The sequence below is a fragment of the Armigeres subalbatus genome, chromosome 3 (genome assembly GCF_024139115.2).
Source record: "Armigeres subalbatus isolate Guangzhou_Male chromosome 3, GZ_Asu_2, whole genome shotgun sequence".
NCBI classification, from domain to species: domain Eukaryota; kingdom Metazoa; phylum Arthropoda; class Insecta; order Diptera; family Culicidae; genus Armigeres; species Armigeres subalbatus.
In genome coordinates, this window is record NC_085141.1 from 32,028,613 (window position 1) to 32,050,755 (window position 22,143).

At 40.0% G+C, this 22,143-nt stretch overlaps 1 protein-coding gene across 1 annotated transcript in view; it reads right to left on the bottom strand.

Annotated features, from left to right (window-relative positions):
* Positions 1 to 6,574: 6,574 nt before the first annotated feature.
* Positions 6,575 to 22,143, bottom strand: part of LOC134227522 (tyrosine-protein phosphatase corkscrew-like) — a 146,683-nt gene continuing 131,114 nt past the window's right edge. Inside the window, exon 5 of the mRNA XM_062709078.1 lies at positions 6,575 to 6,804. Within this exon, the coding sequence (XP_062565062.1) occupies positions 6,801 to 6,804 (4 nt within the window). The 3' untranslated portion in view covers positions 6,575 to 6,800. The remainder of the gene's footprint in view (positions 6,805 to 22,143) is intronic.

Sequence of the window (22,143 nt, forward strand, 5' to 3'; positions counted from 1 at the left end):
ACAAATTATGATGAAAAATACCCTTTATTTCGTAAAGCTACGTAGTCCTACGTCACCTTTGCGTACAACCCGATTGGGCTGCACCTTTGAGTTTTTTATCTCTGAAACGGATCATTTTAGTAGAGAAACCATTCTTTATTCCAATAATCATATGAAAAATAAGGGGGAATCGAATATTACTAAGTTATGGTCTAAACAAATCGTATATTGGTGCTCAAGCGTTAATGTGCATAACAAAGCCTAGCTGGATAAATTTATGATATCCCCTGCAAACAGCTAAGAAAGACTTGGATGGGGATTGTGTTCGTCATCTTATGCAATTCTTTCCCAAACCATACTAAAATCTGAACTTTTTATGTGAATGAATAAGTTTAACTAGTGAACCAAAATTATTCAAAACGATTGATCATAATAATGTACCATAGTAATGTAAGGGCTTTCCTTAGCTGGCTTCAACGCAACACCATGCCACCATGCTGAAGGTTGTCTCCCGGTTTGGTCTCGACAATTTTCGGGTTGGAAATTCTCTCGACTTCCCTGGACATAAAAGTAAAATCGTGTTGGCATCATAATATACAAAGGCAAAAGTAGGATCATGGCAGTTAATAGCTGTGGATGTGCTGATTTAAAACTAAACTGCTAGGCGGCAATGTCCCAGCGAAAACTGTAATACCAAAATGAAGAAGGAGAAGTATTGTAGGTACACAGATTATTATGCAACATGTTCCTAAAAGTCCTTATTACCAAATTCGAAAAAAAATCAGATGGCAATTAAGTGCACAATCAAGGCAAGTGGAAGTAAAGCTAGCTCTTATACATTTCTGATTTCAATCGTAAATGGTGACAAGCGTATAAAAAAAAATCACTGCGTTCGTAGATGATGAGAACGAGTGATTCATCAAAACAAGCAAATTCATTTTACTTTAAACGTTGTGGCTCTTTCAAACAGCAGCTTAGTCTTTACCCTATTTACCTATTTACCTGGAGGAACTTCCAGAAGAATCCCTGAAGAACTTCCGGAGGAATTCCTGGATGAACTTCTGGAGGAATCCCTGGAGGAACTTTCAAAGGAATTCCTGGAGGAATTCTTGAAGGAATTCTTGGAGGAACTTCGGGAGGAATTCCTGGAGTAACTTCCGCAGGAATTCCTTGTGTAACTTCCGCAGGAATTCCTGGAGGCACTCCCGCAAAAAATTATGGAGGATGTTCCGCAGGAATTCCTGGAGGAACTTCTGGAGGAATTCTTGAAGGAATTCCTGGAGAACTTTCAGAGGAATTCCTAGAGGAATTTTTGAAGGAATTCCTGGAGGAACTTCCAGAAGAATTCCTAGAAGAACTTCCGGAGAAACTTCTTGAAGAATTTCCTAGAGGAACTTCCGCAGGAATCCCTGGAGGAACTTCCGCAGGAATTCCTGGAGGAACTTCCGCAGGAATTCCGGGAGGAACTTCCGCAGGAATTCCGGGAGGAACTTCCGCAGGAATTCCGGGAGGAACTTCCACAGGAATTTATGGAGCAAATTCCGCAGTAATTCCTGGAGGATCTTCTCGGAGGAATTTCTGGAGGATCTTCCGGAAGTGTGGAACTAGTGTGAATGTGTGTATGTGCACAAAAAGTCTAACTCACTTTTTGACACTTAGTTTGGCATCCTTGACCGATTTGCACTCAACTTATTGCATTCGACGGGAAATTCTGTCCCTTTGTTTCCTATTGAAAATTAACCGGGTTGGACTTCAGCATCCATGAAAGCATTACTGTCCATGATTTCATAGTTGACTTATCAACCATTCGAAATTTCAGCGAACTTGACTTTTTGCGCGTTTATTGGGATAATTCAACGGCTGCAACATCGAGATGATGCTTGTTCCAAACCTGATGTAAGTGCTTGCGGATTAAAACGATTTAAATTTGCGATGTTTGTCCATAAATTATTCGAAATATAGGCGAAAGTGCAATGATTGTTACGTCAACTATGAAATCGATTAAACTATGAAATCGAAGATTAGCCACAGGTGGTATAAATGAGTTAACAAGCTCTATGCTGGCCTTATAATAGCCTCCTAATGGTGTCTGGGTCCCTGCAGTAATTCGGATAATTAGCTCGGTGATTGCTTCTGAAAATAATTTGATACTTTACCTGGAATCAGGGGGGATGACGGCTTTGGCAGGTTCTGTTCTATTATTGTCAGGGGGTTTTTATGACTGATTATTAGAGTGGGGCGCAGTTGTGCATGAGCATTATGACCGCACAATTCGTAGTTCCTACTCCTTGAATGACTGAATTTGCGAAATTGTACAGAGAACACAATGAATGGGGCTTGGGATTAGCTACCCATTCTCAATGTACACGTTTCGGGAGCTCAAATATTTAAAGTCAATAACAACGCCGGCCACGTCCTTACAGTCATATAGGAATGGAAAGATTGTTAGTCCGACTCTCGTTGCTACTAGAGACCGAGTATACCTCTGCATCTACACGATTGTCTTGGGATAGGATATCGTTTTAGTAACAAAGGATAATTTATCTGGATTCATTTTGGTAAGCGATTCGATCTATGAGATGGGAAATAACACTAATACGAGTCAAAAGTTAAAACATGCACGCCCAGTGGCATATGAAAACTGAGGAGATTCGCGCGCGGAAGCACGGAAGCGCAGCACTCTGTACTCACTTGCTCGATGGCTACAGCAAACTATTGTAAACGCGCTTTTTTCGACCGCGCACGAAATGCGCATGAGCCACCGAACGTAAGATAGATATTTTATTTCTTTCCGGACGACTAAAACACGCACTGCACTTACTTGTTCGATGGCTACTCCTATTACCGGCCGCGCAATGCAAAACACAATCTTTTAGAGTGGGGCGCAGTTGTATGGAAAAACGCAAACTTCATCCGATCAAGTAAGATCAAGTTTTTTCTGAATCGTTTTGGGACCCCAATCACCTGTGCAAAATATGGGCTCGATTGGTTGCGACCTCGAATGCCGCATCGCGTTTAAAATTAGCATGGAGATTAGTATGTGAAAACTTATTTTTTAACATGTTTGCTCTTACCGGCTTCAATTTATCATCACTCACGTGACCCAAACGTTAGCATATAGTCTGAAAGATGCAGAAATACTTTGTCGAAGAAGGTACGTAGCTGGAAGGTCTACAAAAAATGTTATTATGTTTCGAAAATTGATTCATGAAAATTGATCAAACCATATGCAAAAAATCAATGTTTCTTCCAACACTACCAGACAACTTATGGTTACCGAAGGGCAAAACCCATATTCCTTCTTGTCAGATTTTTTTTCTTTGTGAAATGATTCCGGATAGCTCCCATTAACTATAAAGCCCCATAAGATCAATTATTATGAAATAACACTCAGTCAGAATAAACCATTTTTTGCATGTGGTTTGAACATTCAATCTTCGAAGCGTTATAACTTTTTTCCTGGACGTTCCAGCAACCTGTCTTCTTCGGCAAAGTCTCTCGGCATCCTTGAAACCTCTAGAATTAGAAATGCAAAAATATCCGTTCTACCATACTAATTTCCATACAAACTTCAAACGTGATGCGGAAAGCGAGGAAGCAACCAATCGGTCCCAAATTATGCACAGTTGTTCAGGATCCAAAATGGCTTCGAAAAACCATTGATTTGAAAAAAATGACCATGACGCCCCACTCTACTGATTATGCTCAAATTTGGCCTGCCTAGGGCTGAAAGTCAGTCCAATAAAACAAAAAAAATGGCCTAAACATTCTTTGTATATCAAAGAATATTGTGGCAAAATTTCATAAAATTTGGTCGACAAAGCCGTCTTCTAATTTAAAAATTCATCAAAAAATTTCTTCTGAAACTTATCCAGAAATTACTTCGAAGTATCTTACCGACTCAACTAGCGTACATATAATCAGATTATCTTACATCTCTGTGATTTCGTATCAAAACAAGACATATACGAAATTGCTAGATACTTTTACATGTATCGTACAAGATCTAAAAAAAATCCCAACTATTTTCACAATAGCTGTGTAAAAATCAATTTTATTCATATGAATCTATCAATTTTGTATAAATATTTTGTTGTATTTGAATATTGACAAGTTTCACTACACAATTGTAAGAAAATCATCAATCCGCTATATGAAAGGATGAATCGAGTATTTAAATATGTATGATGAATAATATCCACGCTGGGTGGATCATACCAGAAAATAAGGCAACAAACGATGCTTGAACTCAAGAGGTGAGCGAGATCGTGTCCCTGTGCCCTGTGAATGTCACTCTGACAACCAGATGACAAGAATGGCATATAACTCGAGGTGTAGATGTTACATGTGATACAATAATAGACTCTCAATTTAAATGTGTAAATCAGAGCGGGCGAGAGTGGTGGTTCTAAAAAAAGTAGATTGCTAGTTCTACGTATCTTAGCCGGCAAAACACCCGTCTGGAGGCGTGGGTTCGAAACTTACCGAAGAATTAAATCCATTTTAAGAAATAAATCTTACACAAGCTGTACATACGCACTTCGTGATTTCAAACCTAAATAATGTCAACACCAGATGGCTTATCCCGGGAAATAAGATTGAAGAGGTTCCTTCACGAATTTCTCCAAAAATTGAATTTGAAAATTATTCCAGAACTTGTTTAGGTAATTTATGTAGAAACTCTTTAAGGTTTTCTTCGGCAATTCCTTCAAGAATCCATCATGAAATTTATCTCGTAATTTTACTAAAAATTTCTTCATATTTTTTTCCCGAAATATCCTAAGGAATTATTTTAATATTTAATAAGAGCTTCTTAAGGTATTTATTCGGAAATTCATTCAGGGATTCCAGGAATTGATTCGGAAATACTTTCAGGAAATCTAGGAAAAGTTTCATCACTCTCCTGGAATCTCTCCAGCTCTTGGACTTTTTTTTCTTATCTGTATGGATTTGTCTTATCACCGTTGTATATGATGATTTATTTGCTTATATCATGATAGGTGATGAACAAACGCTAATGAAAGATCAAAGAGGAAAGAACACAAGAAAGCACAACATTATCCGAGCCGTTCAAAAGACAGAGGAGAACGGGGATTTAAATCTAGGATTTTTGGCAAAGAAAGCTGACTTATAAGTTAACTATTGATCGTGTGGCCCTTGCTGAATTTTCAAAAATATGCTCAGTCTTGTGCTCCATTGCGTGATTTTCTCTTTGATCTCTGATAAACGTTTGTTCATAACCGATATAATATAAGCAAATAAATCATCTTTTGTCCCTTCGATCTTTTGTCTTTCGGCCTTTTGTCCCTTCGACCTATTGTCTTTAGATCTTTGGCGTTATTGTTCCTGAAAGGATTGTCTGTAAATTACAATTATTTGATTATCGATCTCAAAACTTAAGAAATTGCACCAACTGCTGAGACGATGATCATACAAGACGTCAGGTCAGGTGGCCTCTAAAGAGTGTCATCAGTAAAGGCGCTCTCTATTTGAAGCAGAAGTCGATGCAAAATAAAGTAGTTGAACGCATAAATGGTGCTTGCTTCAACTGCAAGGAAACAGGCTCAAAGCTTCAAAGCATTGATCAGCAAGCTGTCAAAGCAGCAAATCAATAGCAAAAGATATCGTAAAGTTGAAAATAGAAGAAGGGCCAATAGAAGTTGAAGGATTTTTTATTTTCTACCATTTTTACTTAGTCCCTAATTAACTATATACTAAAACTTATCGTACGCTGCAATTTCCCGTAACTTTAAGTTATTAAAAATCTGGATGTAGATTTCATAGGTCACAAAACAATGAAAAACGTAAATTTTTGGTTATCTCGCGAAAAAAATCTTCTAAAACATATAGAAGATCTGTTCCATCGGGTTCAATCTATTCAACAATGTTCTAAAAACTTGTCTAGGATAGCCGATTCTGTTAAGGGCAAAATCATGTCAAAAACACAAAATCGATTTAAAGCATACTGAATTTCTACCAAATAAGCTGAACATATTACCAGAGGATTATCTTAGCATAAAACTTATGAATACGTATTAACCGGAACCTTAATGTTATTCAAAATTTGAAAAGATCTGCTTACTCCATTACAATGTAGAATGAAGCATTTTTCTGCTTAGTTCTCGGGTTATGCAGGAATTAGTGTTTCATTTGTATGGGAGCGCCCCTTTCCAAAGCGGAGAGGGGTCTCGAACTACCTTCCCCGGCCCAAAAAACCTCTGCATACAAATTTTCACGCCGATCGGTTCAGTAGTTTCCGAGTATAAGGTTCAGACAGACAGAAATTCATTTTTATGTATATAGATTAAATTATTTTCGTTTAATCATCTGAACGCTTTGCTTGGCAAAGTCTTGGATTAGGAGCCTGCATATTATTGAAATAAAACAAACCGAAACTTATATTATGATAAATATGATGAAGAATTCAACAAAATCCCCGAAAAGTTCCATAAAAAAACTACTATTCATTCTGTTTACATTTTAAAGCAAATATCAGCGTGATTTAGGATTATTTGTGAATAGTCACGAACGGAATTAGCTTAACTGTAAAAGCCTAAACAAACATAAATAAGCACTCTTGGAAACGAAAATTGTTTAGAAAATCATCTTTTACTCGGGCATACACCAATAGAACGAAATGTTTTCCTCAGCCTTATTCAAACGAGCCGCAAAACCTGAATCTAATAACTCAAACCACATTTGCGTGCATCGGTTTATGACTCCGTCGGCATATAATCATCTTGGGCGCCTTACCGCAGCATGCATTGTAGCCTCCACTACGTCGAAGTAATTCCAGAAAATTACGTTGTTGTGTGCGCAACTTACCTGCAAAGAAATAATAGAATGACGAAAAACAATTTCAGTAAATTTGTTACGAATTAAATGTATTCAAAATGTGGAAATGTCAACTGAGTTGCAACGACCATAATCAATAAGGCACAATCATCATTATCGTTATTAAGCTGTCAATAGTTTGCTCGTTCGTTCGTTCGTGCGTCCGACAGTGTGCGACGATGACCACAACTAGAAGGAAGCACCCACCGGGTGACAGGCACACGGCTGGTGTGAAAACCATCATGCCCGAGAAGGAAGCAATTTCGAATTCGAAAGGGGTGATGGTCTCACGTCGTCATTTCATACGATTGCGGAAACTTATTCACCACAACAGTAACTTCTGCTGCGACGCCACCGCACGATGATGATTGGCGACACATTCATCACTCCTGCACACATTCTGAGACTGGCATTTCCTGCTTCTTCTTGCGCCGTGTTTACCCCAACAGCGCAGACTTATCCTCCGAGCAACTAATCAATCCGATTCCCGTTCTAGGGAACTTTCATTTTCCTTGCACCGACTGACTTAGAATTCGCGTGCCGGCCGTCCCCACCCCGTCCAGGGTGGCATTTGTGGCTATTATTAGATTAGATAATCGGGGAATTACCCTCCTCCGGAAAGCCTGTCAAACCCTTTCTAAACGATGGATAATCACGACCAACCGATCAAACTGGCTCTACTGCCCCATTCCGAATTGACGTGACATCCCCCCAGAACGGGGGAAAATAACCGTAGCAAATCTGAAACCTCGCGAACAGCCATGTGACAGCTCATTAATTCCGAATCCACCGTGGAAAGTATTAAACGATTCAAGGTTCAGTGTTTCATGGTGTTATGAGACGACACTGCTGCTGGTCACATGGCAATCACCGTGCGAATCGCGAATTTCCGGCTTCGAAGTTATATGTGATGTTCTGACTTGGATGGAGACGGCCTTAATTTGAAATTTTATAGTTCTACAATTAATTTGTAGCCCAGTTCAAGATCAAAGTATGAAAGTGTTCAAACTAACTGGATTGATCTCTGAACAAGTGTATGATCGTTTGATTTTACCGTAGATGATTTGCATATCGTGATACCCACATACAAAATATATTGGCACATGATTATGAAGTTTTTTTTTATATTTTCAAAGATCGTCTTTATACTAATTTTATTATGGTTTGCATAAACTGCTGTAAATTCGCGAAGACGTATGTTTTGCTCCGCTGTATTGATAAAAAGTAAACATTGACATACAGTGACTGTAATAACAATGTCGTCAAGTGTCAAAATCGGAACAGTATCATCTGTCAGGTCCATACAAATACGCGTTAACATGGCGATACTCTTCTTTCATGACTCTACATTGACACAGCAAAATCGATCAATACAGGTACGCTCTTATTATGGTAAGTGTGAGATTTGTACAGATGTTAACAAAATTCCGTAGCCTGATGTATGTAGCGCACTGATACTGATAAATCTAATCTAATCTAATCTAATCGAACACAAACGCAGCCAGTACAAAGAAAGCATCCTGGAAAACTATTGAGCTAGATGACGCACAATAATTTTTCTTGACAATATTGAGGCTCACAGCATACCAGTGGTATGACATAAACTTCAAAGCGGCCAGGCCCACTGCGTTGTGTTTGTCGCAGAGATGATTCTTCGAGATGTATCGTGTTCAAGTAGTCACTTCAACATGATACATATCACGAATCTACAGGGGTTGAAGGATGCGTGGACATACCGTACCATACGCACCGCGTTCTTTTTAAGTTCTTATTTTGGTAATTGTATATAAATAAATATGTAGTGAAATGAATAACATTATGATAAGAAATTATACCAAATTTTATATATATTTGTAGGGTACAACGTCAACTAGGAGCCGAAGTTGATTCGGGATGTACATCTCTTGTAGAAGAAGCTGGAAATTGTAAAGAATTTATTTATTATTTAGAATGTTATATATCAGATAGCAGTTTATGTGCCAGGAAGTCGTCTACGTAAAGGTTACATGGCAGGTTGTGAAGCTTTCCTTCCTGGGATGTTTTGTAGTGGGCTATGAAAATGTTAAATCAGAGTGAAGGTACATAATACAATAATATAAATATATAAAAGCATAAAAATATGATTTTTAAATATGAAAATAAGAAACATAAAAATATAGTGTAATAATAGAATAACAATTAATATATGAAAATATAAAAAATATGAAAACATGAAAATAAAAAATGAAGATACAAAAATATGAGTACATAAATACATGAGAATATGATAATATTGCAAATGTTAAAATATAAAATGTGATATTAAAGTATTAAATTTTGAGAATATGACAATATAAAGATCTGAAAATAAGATAATATAAAAATATTAAAACACAAAAAAATATAGAAGATGGAAATATGAAAGTATAAAAAATAATATAATAAAAATATAGAAATATGTAAATATGCTAATTAAATTATAACAACATGAAAGTATGAAAATATAAGAAAGGCAAAAAAATTAAAATATGAAAATTAAATATTTCAAACTACAATATGAAAATATGATATGAAAAAAATACAAATATTTGAAAATATAAAAGTATAAAAATATGAACATATACAAGTATAAAAAATGTGAAAGCATAAAACAAGGCATCATAATGTGTATATAAGTATAAAAATAGAAAAAAATATAAGAGTAAGGAAAATATGATAATATAAAAATATTATAATATGAAGGTGTAATAACATGAAATTATATAAATATGAAAATACAAAAATATAAAGCATAAAATATCAAATTTGAAAGTGGAATGTTCAATTTAAAGAAATATGAAACTATGATAATATTATAACATAATAATATGAAAATTTTAAGACACAAAAATAATAGAATGTAAATTATGAAATTATAAAAATATAGAAATTAAAAAAAATAAAATGTAAAAATATGAAAAATAAATATAATGAAATATGAAAAATAAGTATAATAAAATATGGAAAATAAATATTTTACGAATATATAAAAACACGAAAGCATGGCATTGCTCCGGTATATTTCGTGGACTGGAAACTAGTGATACTCATGTTTCCTTTGAAATCTCTGTTCAGATTGCTATCAGAAATCAAGGTGGGTGTAATCCTTAATTTCAATCTGTGACAAAAATGACAAAAGCATTAGAATTACTATTCCTGGTCACGCTTGTCTGTACCGTTACTAGGGAGAGAAGAAATAAGTATCACGGAGATGGATATTGGGAAGGTATTCGTTGGGTCAGGATGTGCCTGTAGCTGGCAATGTGACCATGGTAGAACTTACCCCGTAACACACCACGAAGAGGTATCTACCCAGCATTACGGGTAGCGCACTGATACTGATAAATAATGGAAACTGGAGACATTTACAATTTTAAACCATCATCACTTTTCGACGCAAAACCCTGGCTAGGATATAAGTTACGATCATAAACCACGCGCATCCTCGCTCAAGCCATACAAGAATTGTTTGTTTGGACTTAATTAACATTGAATTACCTTTTTTCGAGGGAATCCTTTCCGGATTCCGAAGGGAATCCTTTCCGGATTCCGAAGGGAATCCTTTCCGGATTCCGAAGGGAATCCTTTCCGGATTCCGAAGGGAATCCTTTCCGGATTCCGAAGGGAATCCTTTCCGGATTCCGAAGGGAATCCTTTCCGGATTCCGAAGGAATCCTTCCCGGATTCGAAGGAATCCTTTCCGGATTCGAAGGGAATCCTTTCCGGATTCCGAAGGAATCCTTTCCGATTCGAAGGAATCCTTTCCGGATTCCGAAGGAATCCTTTCCGGATTCCGAAGGAATCCTTTCCGGATTCCGAAGGAATCCTTTCCGATTCCGAAGGGAATCCTTTCCGGATTCCGAAGGAATCCTTTCCGGATTCCGAAGGAATCCTTTCCGGATTCGAAGGGAATCCTTTCCGGATTCGAAGGAATCCTTTCCGGATTCCGAAGGAATCCTTTCCGGATTCGAAGGAATCCTTTCCGATTCCGAAGGAATCCTTTCCGGATTCCGAAGGAATCCTTTCCGGATTCCGAAGGAATCCTTTCCGGATTCGAAGGGAATCCTTTCCGGATTCCGAAGGAATCCTTTCCGGATTCGAAGGAATCCTTTCCGGATTCCGAAGGGAATCCTTTCCGGATTCCGAAGGGAATCCTTTCCGGATTCCGAAGGAATCCTTTCCGGATTCGAAGGGAATCCTTTCCGGATTCCGAAGGGAATCCTTTCCGGATTCCGAAGGGAATCCTTTCCGGATTCCGAAGGGAATGCTTTCGGGATTCCGAAGGGAATCCTTTCCGGATTCCGAAGGGAATCCTTTCGGGATTCCGAAGGGAATCCTTTCCGGATTCCGAAGGGAATCCTTTCGGGATTCCGAAGGGAATCCTTTCGGGATTCCGAAGGAGAAATCCTTATGAAATAAGGAAAAGAGCACAAAACAGATAGACATCATAGAACAAACTGCAAGTTTCAAAGTAGGCTCTTTGTGTATCAACAATCGTCGAACGGCACTTCCGTCTATCCGAGGCGACAGAAAGAGACAGCAAAGCATGCGATGCTGCTCTGTCTTATGCGCTTTGTACACTAAAGCTTGACTTCCTCCGTTAGGTTCGCTAGCATTTCAAAATCATGGAAGGACCACATTCCACGGCAAAGATGCCTATATGTTATGTGAAAAGAGTCTAGAAGACATTTCGAAAATAATGCTTTTGAGATTCCGGAAACTTTTTTTTATCTTTATTCTGTATATTATCTTTATTATTATATCTGCTGTTGCAACAAAAGGAATATTCAGAAATTACGAGAGTTCAGTGATTAATCAAAGAACATTGTCATTAGGTGTGTCGACGGTATGTCAAGATATCGGAGGCCGCTTAGAACATGCTTGGATATACGAAACTGTCAGAAGGCCGTTAACCTTAGTAAGATGTTGGGGTCAATATGACCCAAAACGAAACTTCAAAGTAGAATAACTTTTTACCTGATAATCCGATCGTTCTGAAATTTCTTGACTTTTAATATTTTGTGGAAATGAAGCATCTGACATGAAAAAAGTATTTTAAGGTGCAACAGGAACGACCCCACAAAAAAAGTTACGAATAAGATGTTAGGGTCATATTGACCCAGAAATGTAAATGCTTATAAAACAGTCAAATTATAACCGAATTACAAAGTTTATATACCGTTCGAAAGATAAACTCATCAATTTTGTGGCTATGTGGTGATATGCTGGTTCTGGAAACAATGGCCACCGGGAAACGACTTCCACGGGGACCTTGTCGGTCATATTAGGGGAGCATAAAAATCGCTCCATATATGCCATTCGATCGCTAATTCTTCATATATTTTCTTAAAACGGTAATGTATGGTCCATGAGAGGGCTTCCGACAAAAGTGGCCACTCCTGGTACATGCAAAGTGCCCCCGGGGAACCCGCAGGAGAGGACATTTCCGTTTTAGCACCAAAATATGCCGTGCGGCGGCTCTTTCGTCATGATTTTCCACCAAACAGATGGTTATGCGCTTGAAATCGATAAGTGATCACATTGGCCACTCCTGGTACATGCAAGATGCCCCCGGAGAATCCGCAGGAGGGGACATTTCCGTTTTAGCACCAAAATATACCGTGCGGCGGCTCTTTTGTCATGGTTTTCCACCAAACAGATGGTTATGCGCTTGAAATCGCTAAATGACCACATTGGCCACTCCTGGTACATACAAGGTGCCCCGGGGAACCCGCAGGAGGGGACATTTCCGTTTTAGCACCAAAATATGCCGTGCGGCGGCTCTTTTGTCATGGTTTTCCACCAAACAGATGGTTATGCGCTTGAAATCGCTAAATGACCACATTGGCCACTCCTGGTACATACAAGGTGCCCCGGGGAACCCGCAGGAGGGGACATTTCCGTTTTAGCACCAAAATATACCGTGCGGCGGCTCTTTTGTCATGGTTTTCCACCAAACAGATGGTTATGCGCTTGAAATCGATAAGTGACCACATTGGCCACTCCTGGTACATACAAGGTGCCCCGGGGAACCCGCAGGAGGGGACATTTCCGTTTTAGCACCAAAATATGCCGTGCGGCGGCTCTTTTGTCATGATTTTCCACCAAACAGATGGTTATGCGCTTGAAATCGCTAAATGACCACATTGGCCACTCCTGGTACATACAAGGTGCCCCGGGGAACCCGCAGGAGGGGACATTTCCGTTTTAGCACCAAAATATACCGTGCGGCGGCTCTTTTGTCATGGTTTTCCACCAAACAGATGGTTATGCGCTTGAAATCGATAAGTGACCACATTGGCCACTCCTGGTACATACAAGGTGCCCCGGGGAACCCGCAGGAGGGGACATTTCCGTTTTAACACCAAAATATGCCGTGCGGCGGCTCTTTTGTCATGATTTTCCACCAAACAGATGGTTATGCGCTTGAAATCGCTAAATGACCACATTGGCCACTCCTGGTACATACAAGGTGCCCCGGGGAACCCGCAGGAGGTAACATTTCCGTTTTAGCACCAAAATATGCCGTGCGGCGGCTCTTTTGTCATGATTTTCCACGAAACAAATGGTTATGCGGTTGAAATCGATAAGTGATCACATTGGCCACTCCTGGTACATGCAAGGTGCCCCCGGGGAATCCACAGGAGGGGAAATTTCCGTTTTAGCACCAAAATATACCGTGCGGCGGCTCTGTCGTCATGATTTGCCACAAAATAGATGAGAATGCGCTTGAAATCGATAAAAGACCACATTGGCCACTCCTGGTACATACAAGGTACCCCGGGGAACCCGCAGAAGGAGACATTTCCGTTTTAGCACCAAAATATGCCGTGCAGCGTCTCTTTCGTCATGATTTTCCACAAAAAAAAGGTGATTATGCTCTTGAAATCGATAAGTGACCACATTGGAAACGCCTGGAACCTATGAGGGTCCCCAGGGAATTCGTAGAAGGGGACATTTGCATTTTTACATCAATATAAGCCGTGCGGCGGCTCTTTTGGTGTTTTCTCATCAAACAGATGGACGCGCGCTCGAAATCGATAAGTGACCACATTGGCTACATTTGAAACCTATGAGGCTTCCTCGGAGAACACGGAGAACACATTTCCATTTTTACACCAACATATGTCATGCGGCGGCTCTTTCGTCGTGATTTTCGTCCAAATAGGTGCCCTCGAAATCGATTATTGACATATTTTCCACCTTTAGAACCTATGAGGTGCCCCCGGGAGCCCGTAGAAGAGTACATTTCCATTTTGACACCAAAATATGCCGTGCGGTGGCTCTTTGTTATTTTTTATCATTGGTCATGTGCTTTGAGTTGATTAGTGATATTGTCTACTCTTGGAATCTTTGAGATGCCCTGCGAACCCGTAGGAGAGGACATTTTCATGGTTATATCAAATGTACTGGCCGCTTGCGGCAGCTGTATCTTCCACAAGTCTTCAAAAAGTTGGTTATGCGCTTGAAATTGTTCTTCATTTGAAATTGAGTACTGAGTCAAATTAAAAAAATAGTTTCTGGGCTACTGTGATGATTCCTTCGAACAGCTCTATAAGGATTTTCTATTCCGCATCTAGATATTACCATTAGTCGATGGTCCCTTCAATATCGACTCATAGAAGTTTGAGGTTTTCACCGATCACCGTGGACAATGATATGAAAACGCAACATTTTGATATAAAAAAATCTCTCCTTCTGCGAGACTCCTGCGGGTACCTTGTAGGTTTTAGATATTATGTTCAGAATGAATGACCTATTTGATAGAAAAAAAAACAAGATTAAACTACCTAGTGGTGATGGTGCCTTTATCGCTCGTTCAAAAGGGTTGAGAAATATATAAGAAAAGTCTAATATAGCAGTAATAGGTAGATAGTTCTTATTTTTCATATTTGTTTATTTGCATTCTAAAATTTTGAGCATAAGTGCCAGAAAAGTAATTTTCCCATGCAGCTGCTGATATTAGTATTTTGGCCATAACTTCGGAGCCCATAGTCCGATCTGGCCAATTTTCAATAGGAAACAATAGGGTAAAATTTTCGTCGAATGCTATTTACTGCGAGTAATTCGGTTGAGGAAAAGTTCCTAAAAAGTGAGTGAGATTTTGTGTGCACAGACACTTTCAATGGATTCTTCACGGCACTCCACAATTACCGAAACTGGGTCTGGGGTTCCCCCAGGTTTATATTAGATTTCAAGAGCATAACCAACTATTTGATGGAAAATTATAGTGAAAGAGCCGCTGCACGGCATGTCTTTAAGGGCCGATGTCCACGTAAAGTATTTTCACGCTGCTTGCACGTAAACGTATGCACGACTACATTTGATGCCGGGTACCTTGCGTGGACGCGGCGTGCACGCAGCTTGAAAACACGCTACGTGGCCATCGGCCTTAAGTAAGAGTAAGCACGGAAATGTCCTCTCCTATGAGCTCCACGACGGTACTTCATAGGTTCCAAAATGGAAAATGTGGTCACTACCGAAATGAATCGGTATAAAAACGGAAATGTCACCATCTACGGGTTCTCCGTGGGCGTTTAATTGGTTCCAAGAGTGGCTAATGTGGTCACTTATCGATTTCAAGCGCATAATAATCTATTGTGTGGAAAATTATGACGAAAGAGCCGCCGCACGGCATATTTTGGTGCTAATACGGAAATGTCCCTTTCTACGGGTTCCCCGGGGGCACCTCATAGGTTCCAAGAGTGGCCAATGTGGTCAATTATCGATTTCGAGCTGAATAACCATCTCATTGGTAGGAAAACACACCAAAAGAGTCGCCGCACGGCATATTTTGGTGCTAAAACGGAAATGTCCCCTCCGGCGGGTTCCTGGGGGCCCCTGTAAGGTTCCAAGAGTGGCCAATGTGGTCACTTATCGATTTCACTTGCATAATTATCTATTTTGTGGAAAATCATGACGAAAGAGCTGCCGCACGACATATGTTGGTGTTAAAACGGAAATGTCCTCTTTTACGGATGCCCCGAGGGCACCACATAGGCTCCAAGAGTAGGCAATGTGGTCACTTATCGTTTTTGAGCTGAATAACCATCTCTTTGATGAGAAAACACACCGCAAGAGTCGCCGCACGGCATATTCCAGTGTCAAACGGAAATGTCCCTTTCTACGGGTTCCCCAAGGGCACCTCATAGGTTCAAGAGTGGCCAATGTGGTCACTTATTTATTTCGAGCAAATAACCATCTCTTTGGTGGGAAAATATACCGAAAGAGTCGCCGCTCGGCATATTTCGGTGTTAAAACGGAAATATCCCATTGGACGGGTTCCCTGGGGGCCTCTCATAGGTCCCAGGCGTTGCCAATGTGGTCACTTATCGATTTGAAGCGCATAATCATCTATTTTGTGGAAAATCATGACGAAAGAGCCGCCGCACGACATATTTCGGTGTCAAACGGAAATGTCCCTTCCTACGGGTTCCCCAAGGGCACCTCATAGGCTCCAAGAGTGGCCAATGTGGTCACTTTGCGATTTCGAACGCATTATCATCTATTTTGTGGAAAATCATGACGAATGAGCCACCGCACGGCATATTTTGGAGTTTAAACGGAAATATTCCTTTCTACGAATTCCCCGAGGACACCTCATAGGCTTCAAGAGTGGCCAATGTGGTCACTTATCGATTTCGAGCGCATAATCATCTATTTTGTGGAAAATCATGACGAAAGAGCCGCAGCACCGCACATTTTGGTGCCAGAACGGAATTGTCCTCTCCTACGGGTTCCCCGGGGGCACCTTGCATATACAAGGAGTGGCCAATGTGATCATTTATCGATTTCAAGCGCATGACCATCTGTTTGGTGGAAAATCATGATAAAAGAGCCGCCACACGGCATATTTTGGTGTTAAAACGGAAATGTCCCCTTTTACGGGTTCCCCGAGGGCACCTCATAGGCTCCAAGAGTGGCCAATGTGGTTACTTAGCGATTTCGAGCGCATTCTCATCTATTTTGTGGAAAATCATGACGAATGAGCCACCGCACGGCATATTTTGGAGTTTAAACGGAAATATTCCTTTCTACGGGTTACCCAAGGGCACCTCATAGGTTCCAAGAGTGGCCAATGTAGTCAATTATCGATTTCGAGCACATAATCATCTATTTTGTGGAAAATCATGACGAAAGAGCTGTCGCACGACATATTTTGTTGTTAAAACGGAAATGTCCCCTTTAACGGGTTCCCCGGGGGCTCCTCATAGGCTCCAAGAGTGGCCAATGTGGTCACTTATCGATTTAGAGCGCATTATCATCTATTTTGTGGAAACTCATGACGACAGGGCTGCCGCACGGCATATTTTGGTGCTCAAACGGAAATGTCCCTTCCTGCGGGTTCCCCGGGGGCACCTTGCATGCACCAGGAGGGGCCAATGTGGTCACTTATCGATTTCAAGCGCATAACCATCTGTTTGGTGGAAAATCATGACGAAAGAGCCGCCGCACGGCATATTTTGGTGCTAAAACGGAAATGTCCCCTCCTGCGGGTTCCCCGGGGGCACTTTGCATGTACCAGGAGTGGCCACTTTCATCGGATGTCCTCTCATGGACCATACATTACCATTTTAAGAGAATCTATGAAGAATTAGCGATTGAAAGGCATATATGGAGCGATTGTTATGCTCCCCTTATATGACCGACAAGGTCCCCGTGGAAGTCGTTTCCCGGTGGCCATTGTTTCCAGAACCAGCATATCACCACATAGCCACAAAATTGATGAGTTTATCTTTCGAACGGTATATAAACTTTGTAATTCGGTTATAATTTGACTGTTTTATAAGCATTTACATTTCTGGGTCAATATGACCCCAACATCTTATTCGTAAGTTTTTTCTAATATCCGAAGAAGGTTAAGCATTAGGGAGAAAATATTACGTTCTGTGTATGCCTTCCACAATCACCTTAAAATGAAGAAAAGCAAGCAGGGAGATGGAAAACGGAGCAGTTCCACTACCTACAGTGACCTGCATAATAAAAAGCCCACTTGCTGTTTCTCATACAAAATGGTCAACTTTGGAGATCTAGATCTCGATTGCGTGTGAACCAATTTTGCTGAAAATTTTTCGTTTCGTTTCGACTATATTGATTCATAGGGTAAAAGATTTTCGCGTAATACCAAAGCGATTTTTTTGGCAAAAAATTTATTTTATAATATCTTGAAAACTACAACTCTTAGTGTACAAGTATATTTCGCAAACTTTTTTGTATTGCCAAAATACGCGTTTTTTACTGAATAAGTCATCAGTTTGCAACCTATAGAATTCAAGATATTTAAAAAATAAATTTTTGCAAAAAAATTCATTTTGGTATTACCGCAATAATTTTATACCCTATGAATCAATATGGTCGGAACTCAGGTGTGGTAAAATTCTGAGCACTGGTCAAATTTTCAGCAAAATTGGTTCACACGCAATCGAGATCTAGATCTCAAAAGTTGACCATTTTGTATGAAAAACGGCTAGTGGGCTTTTTATTATGCCGGTCACTGTAGCGCCAAATGAAAAAAATATTGCTTCGTAAGATTGGGTGCATTTCATGCCTAACGGGGTATACCCGATTAAGAATACCATAAGCAATTATTCGGTATTGACATGTTCACCTCTTTTCCATAATCGCAATTCGATTACTCCCAATCGGAAGGCTTTTAAATTTGCATTTCGAGCTACCTATCAGGAATGTCCATTGCATTGCTATGCAAAATTAATAAACAAGATGAGTAAACCCTAAATAGCGCTTCGATACCAGGAAATATTAGCTTCAATACCGGCATTGAACAGCCTCTCACCTGCCTATAGGACTGCTTGTCAAAGGGAAATGAAGCAATTTATATGATTTCCAATAGACTCATCAAACGCACCGTCCGGCCTGGGCAATGAATCAAACATGAACGTATGACGTCAATCCGCGATGCGCCCAACGACTCTGCCGGACTGGCTGGAATAATTGCAATCTTCTTTGCTGTCACTGATGTCGCCAGCGTGCCGATTACCGCAATCATCCTCCTGGACGATGCACTATTCTTGCAGCTGCTGCAGCGGCACCCCGCCGAACAATATTTAAATTATTTTCAAGTGCCCATTGTGCAATGCACCGGACAAGGAACTGATGAATTATGAATTAAAGAGCTGCTCATCAGTTTCTCGGTTAAATCTTCATCCATTTGGAATTCTACAGCATGCGTTGCGTTTTAATAACCAAGGATTTATGGCAAACCGTAAAGTAGCCTCGAAAAGTTGAAGCACTTCCCATCTTGTTTATTTGCCGAACTAGATAAATGGCGGGGATTGGCGAAAACACGAAAATATGAAATTTGTGCTGAATCACAGGCCGACAATACAATTTATGTGACTGCGTGGGCATCTGTGACGTAAATTGGACCTGTTCATCGGGGGTCACAATCGGCGACAACAAGCATAATTTGCACTTATGATGGCGGGGTTGTGCTATTTAGATTGTGTCCGTATTGGAAATTTCCGGTGGTCAAAACATATTTAAAAGAACGTGCCACTTGATGTAAAAACGTGTAAAAAGTGCATCCCATGGTAATCGTAGAAATTCAGAGGATTCTTCGATCTTTAGTAAATAACTATGCATCAATGTTTTCAAGAGCCCAACGACCACCACAAAATGGTTGACGCGATTTTTGACCTTTGAAGGCTACATTTGTTTATTTCCTGTGAAAATTTGTTTGTTTAGGTGAATCACATAGCAGCACTCTTTGCTCATGTACCGGTACCGCATTCATTAAAATCCCGAACATGACTCATATTCCGAACATTATTGTCATTTCAGCGCCATAAAGCGAAACATATTCAATCATTTCGTAAATATGCAGAATCAAGATAAAAGTAGAAACGGCTGCTGGAGGGTGAGTGAGTTCGGGAAAGGATGGGCACATATTTGGACACAACAACGAACGCCAATTTCCCACGATTCGATTATGATGCAGCGCGCATGTTAAATCTGTAAAACTTAAACACCAGACCCGATGTCGCCGACTGAACTGAACGATGTCCGTTCATGGCCAATGGCCCGGTTTTGGTGATAAACAACCAGTTGATTCAGATGTTTCTTTAGTTGGGTTTGTTTTGCTTCATTCAGCTGACTTTCAGTTCAGACTCGGGCCGGGTGATAAAAATGAAATTGCGGCGACGCTAACTGAAGGCCGTTTACATTTCCAACCGATAGGAATGCCAAATATTGACACAAGTGATGCATTATTAGGGAATTTGTAGAATGTATATGCAAGTTAGCAGAGATGCATATGAATCAGCAAATGAAAAATTTCTACACATATTTGTATTGGCATAATTTAATAGAGAGCTAATAAGTAGCGTTTAACGTCAAGCAATAAAATTATATGGTTTTTAAATTTTCTATAGAGAAAACCAAATTTATTTTCCCTTGTCATAAGACGAGTTTGTACAATCCCATTTAATTCCACCACGTACGTATTACGCACCAGATACGTATTTCGACATCAACAGTAAGGTCGTCATCAGTGGTGGAATTAAATTGGATTGTATAAACTCGTCTTATGACAAGTGAAGACATTGCACTAAAAATGTCAACATAATTTTCTTAACAAATTTATTTTGTTTTTTCGTAAACATTATTCAATTAATATTCAGTTATATTTAAATGGTCACGAAATATAACAAGTTTTGATTTATAAATAACTTTGTACAGAAAAATATATTAAGCTCTTTTAGTGGAATGTATTAAACCGTCTAAGACGAATTAAGTACTGTCCATTTAATTCCACTAGTTAATTTTCGTTATCTTTGCAGATACGTATTTCGACCACAACTGTGTGGTCGTCTTCAGTGTCTTGTACTTGACTCGACTTGAAGAAAACAATCGCAACTTACACTATTTATACTACGCTAGGTACCTAATCTAATCTACTACTTTATTTACCTATACAGTAAATTACTTTATTGTTTAGGTAGAAACTTGAAGAGCCAAGAGCTGCCATTTCCCTGATCCTTATTCAACAGCGCTGTTTGTACCTGTCGGTGGATTTCCAAACTCTCAGCTACATCGAGTTTCCATGGGGAAGAGACATTTCTTAAGATTTTAATATTTGATGCCGTAATTGGGTGATTTTCCTTATACACATGCTCTGCTACCTTAGATCTAAATTCGTAATGTAATCCCTTATCGTTTTCTCTTTTCGCCTTACTCACTTCCGCCATATGTTCCTTGAACCTTATATCTAATGATTTTTTTTGTTTGGCCTACATAGATTTTTTCACATTGGGAACAACTTATCTTATAAACGCCTGCCTTATTCAACATTTCTACTTTATCCTTCGTTGAACCCAATAGAGACTTGAGTTGGTTGCTTCTACTGGAGAATACTAGATCGATGCCGAATTTCCTTAGTCGATGGCGTAGCTGGTTGGTGATGTGTTTATCATATGGGACCGAAACTCTTTTCAGCGGCTCCTCTATCGGTGTCAGCGTTGTATGTCCATTTCGTCGTAGGGTCCTTTCCTTCTTGTTGATGATCGCTCGTATAGTCCTCTCCTGGTATCCGTTGATCTTCGCTGTTTCCAAGATGTATTGTAGTTCCTTCGTTTTTCCTTCTTCGCTCAGGGGTATCGTCTGCATCCTGTGGATCATGTGATGAAATGCTGCCATTTTATGTTGGTACGAATGGTTTCGATGTATATGGGATGACTCTCATGGTGTTCGTGGGCTTCCTGTAGATTTCGCGGCTCAACGTTGAATTTGGATCCCTGATGACTAGTAGATCCAAGAAAGGTAGTTTACCTTCTTTTCCTCTTCGAAAGTAAATTTGATGTCCTTATGCACGTTGTTTATCCTTCCAAAATCCTGGGTAGATCCTTTCGGTTGATGATGCTGAAAATGTCGTCGACGTATCTCCACCACTTCTGGGGTAGTATTCCTTGTTCTTGTAGGTTGTTCTCCAGATTCGCCATGAACAGTTCGCACAAAAACGGTGATAGCGGATTTCCCATCGGTGCTCCTTTCGTCTGTTTGTAGTAGTTGTCACGAAATGTGAAGTAGTTCTCCGTCATGCATAGCCTTGCCAGATTTAGGTACATCTTCACCTTTCCTCGCCATGTTGTTTCCGTCCTTTGTGTTAGCAGCCAATCCTCTAGAAGATTCAGAGCATCTTTCACTGGAACGCTGAGAACAATGCTGCTACGTCGAATGATACCATTATGTCCTCTTCTTCGATGTGTCCTGATTCAACAGCTTCTGGGCGAACTCCTGGGTGTTGATGACTGACCTGCTGGGGAATGGTTTCGGCATACTTTTGGAACTCCTGTA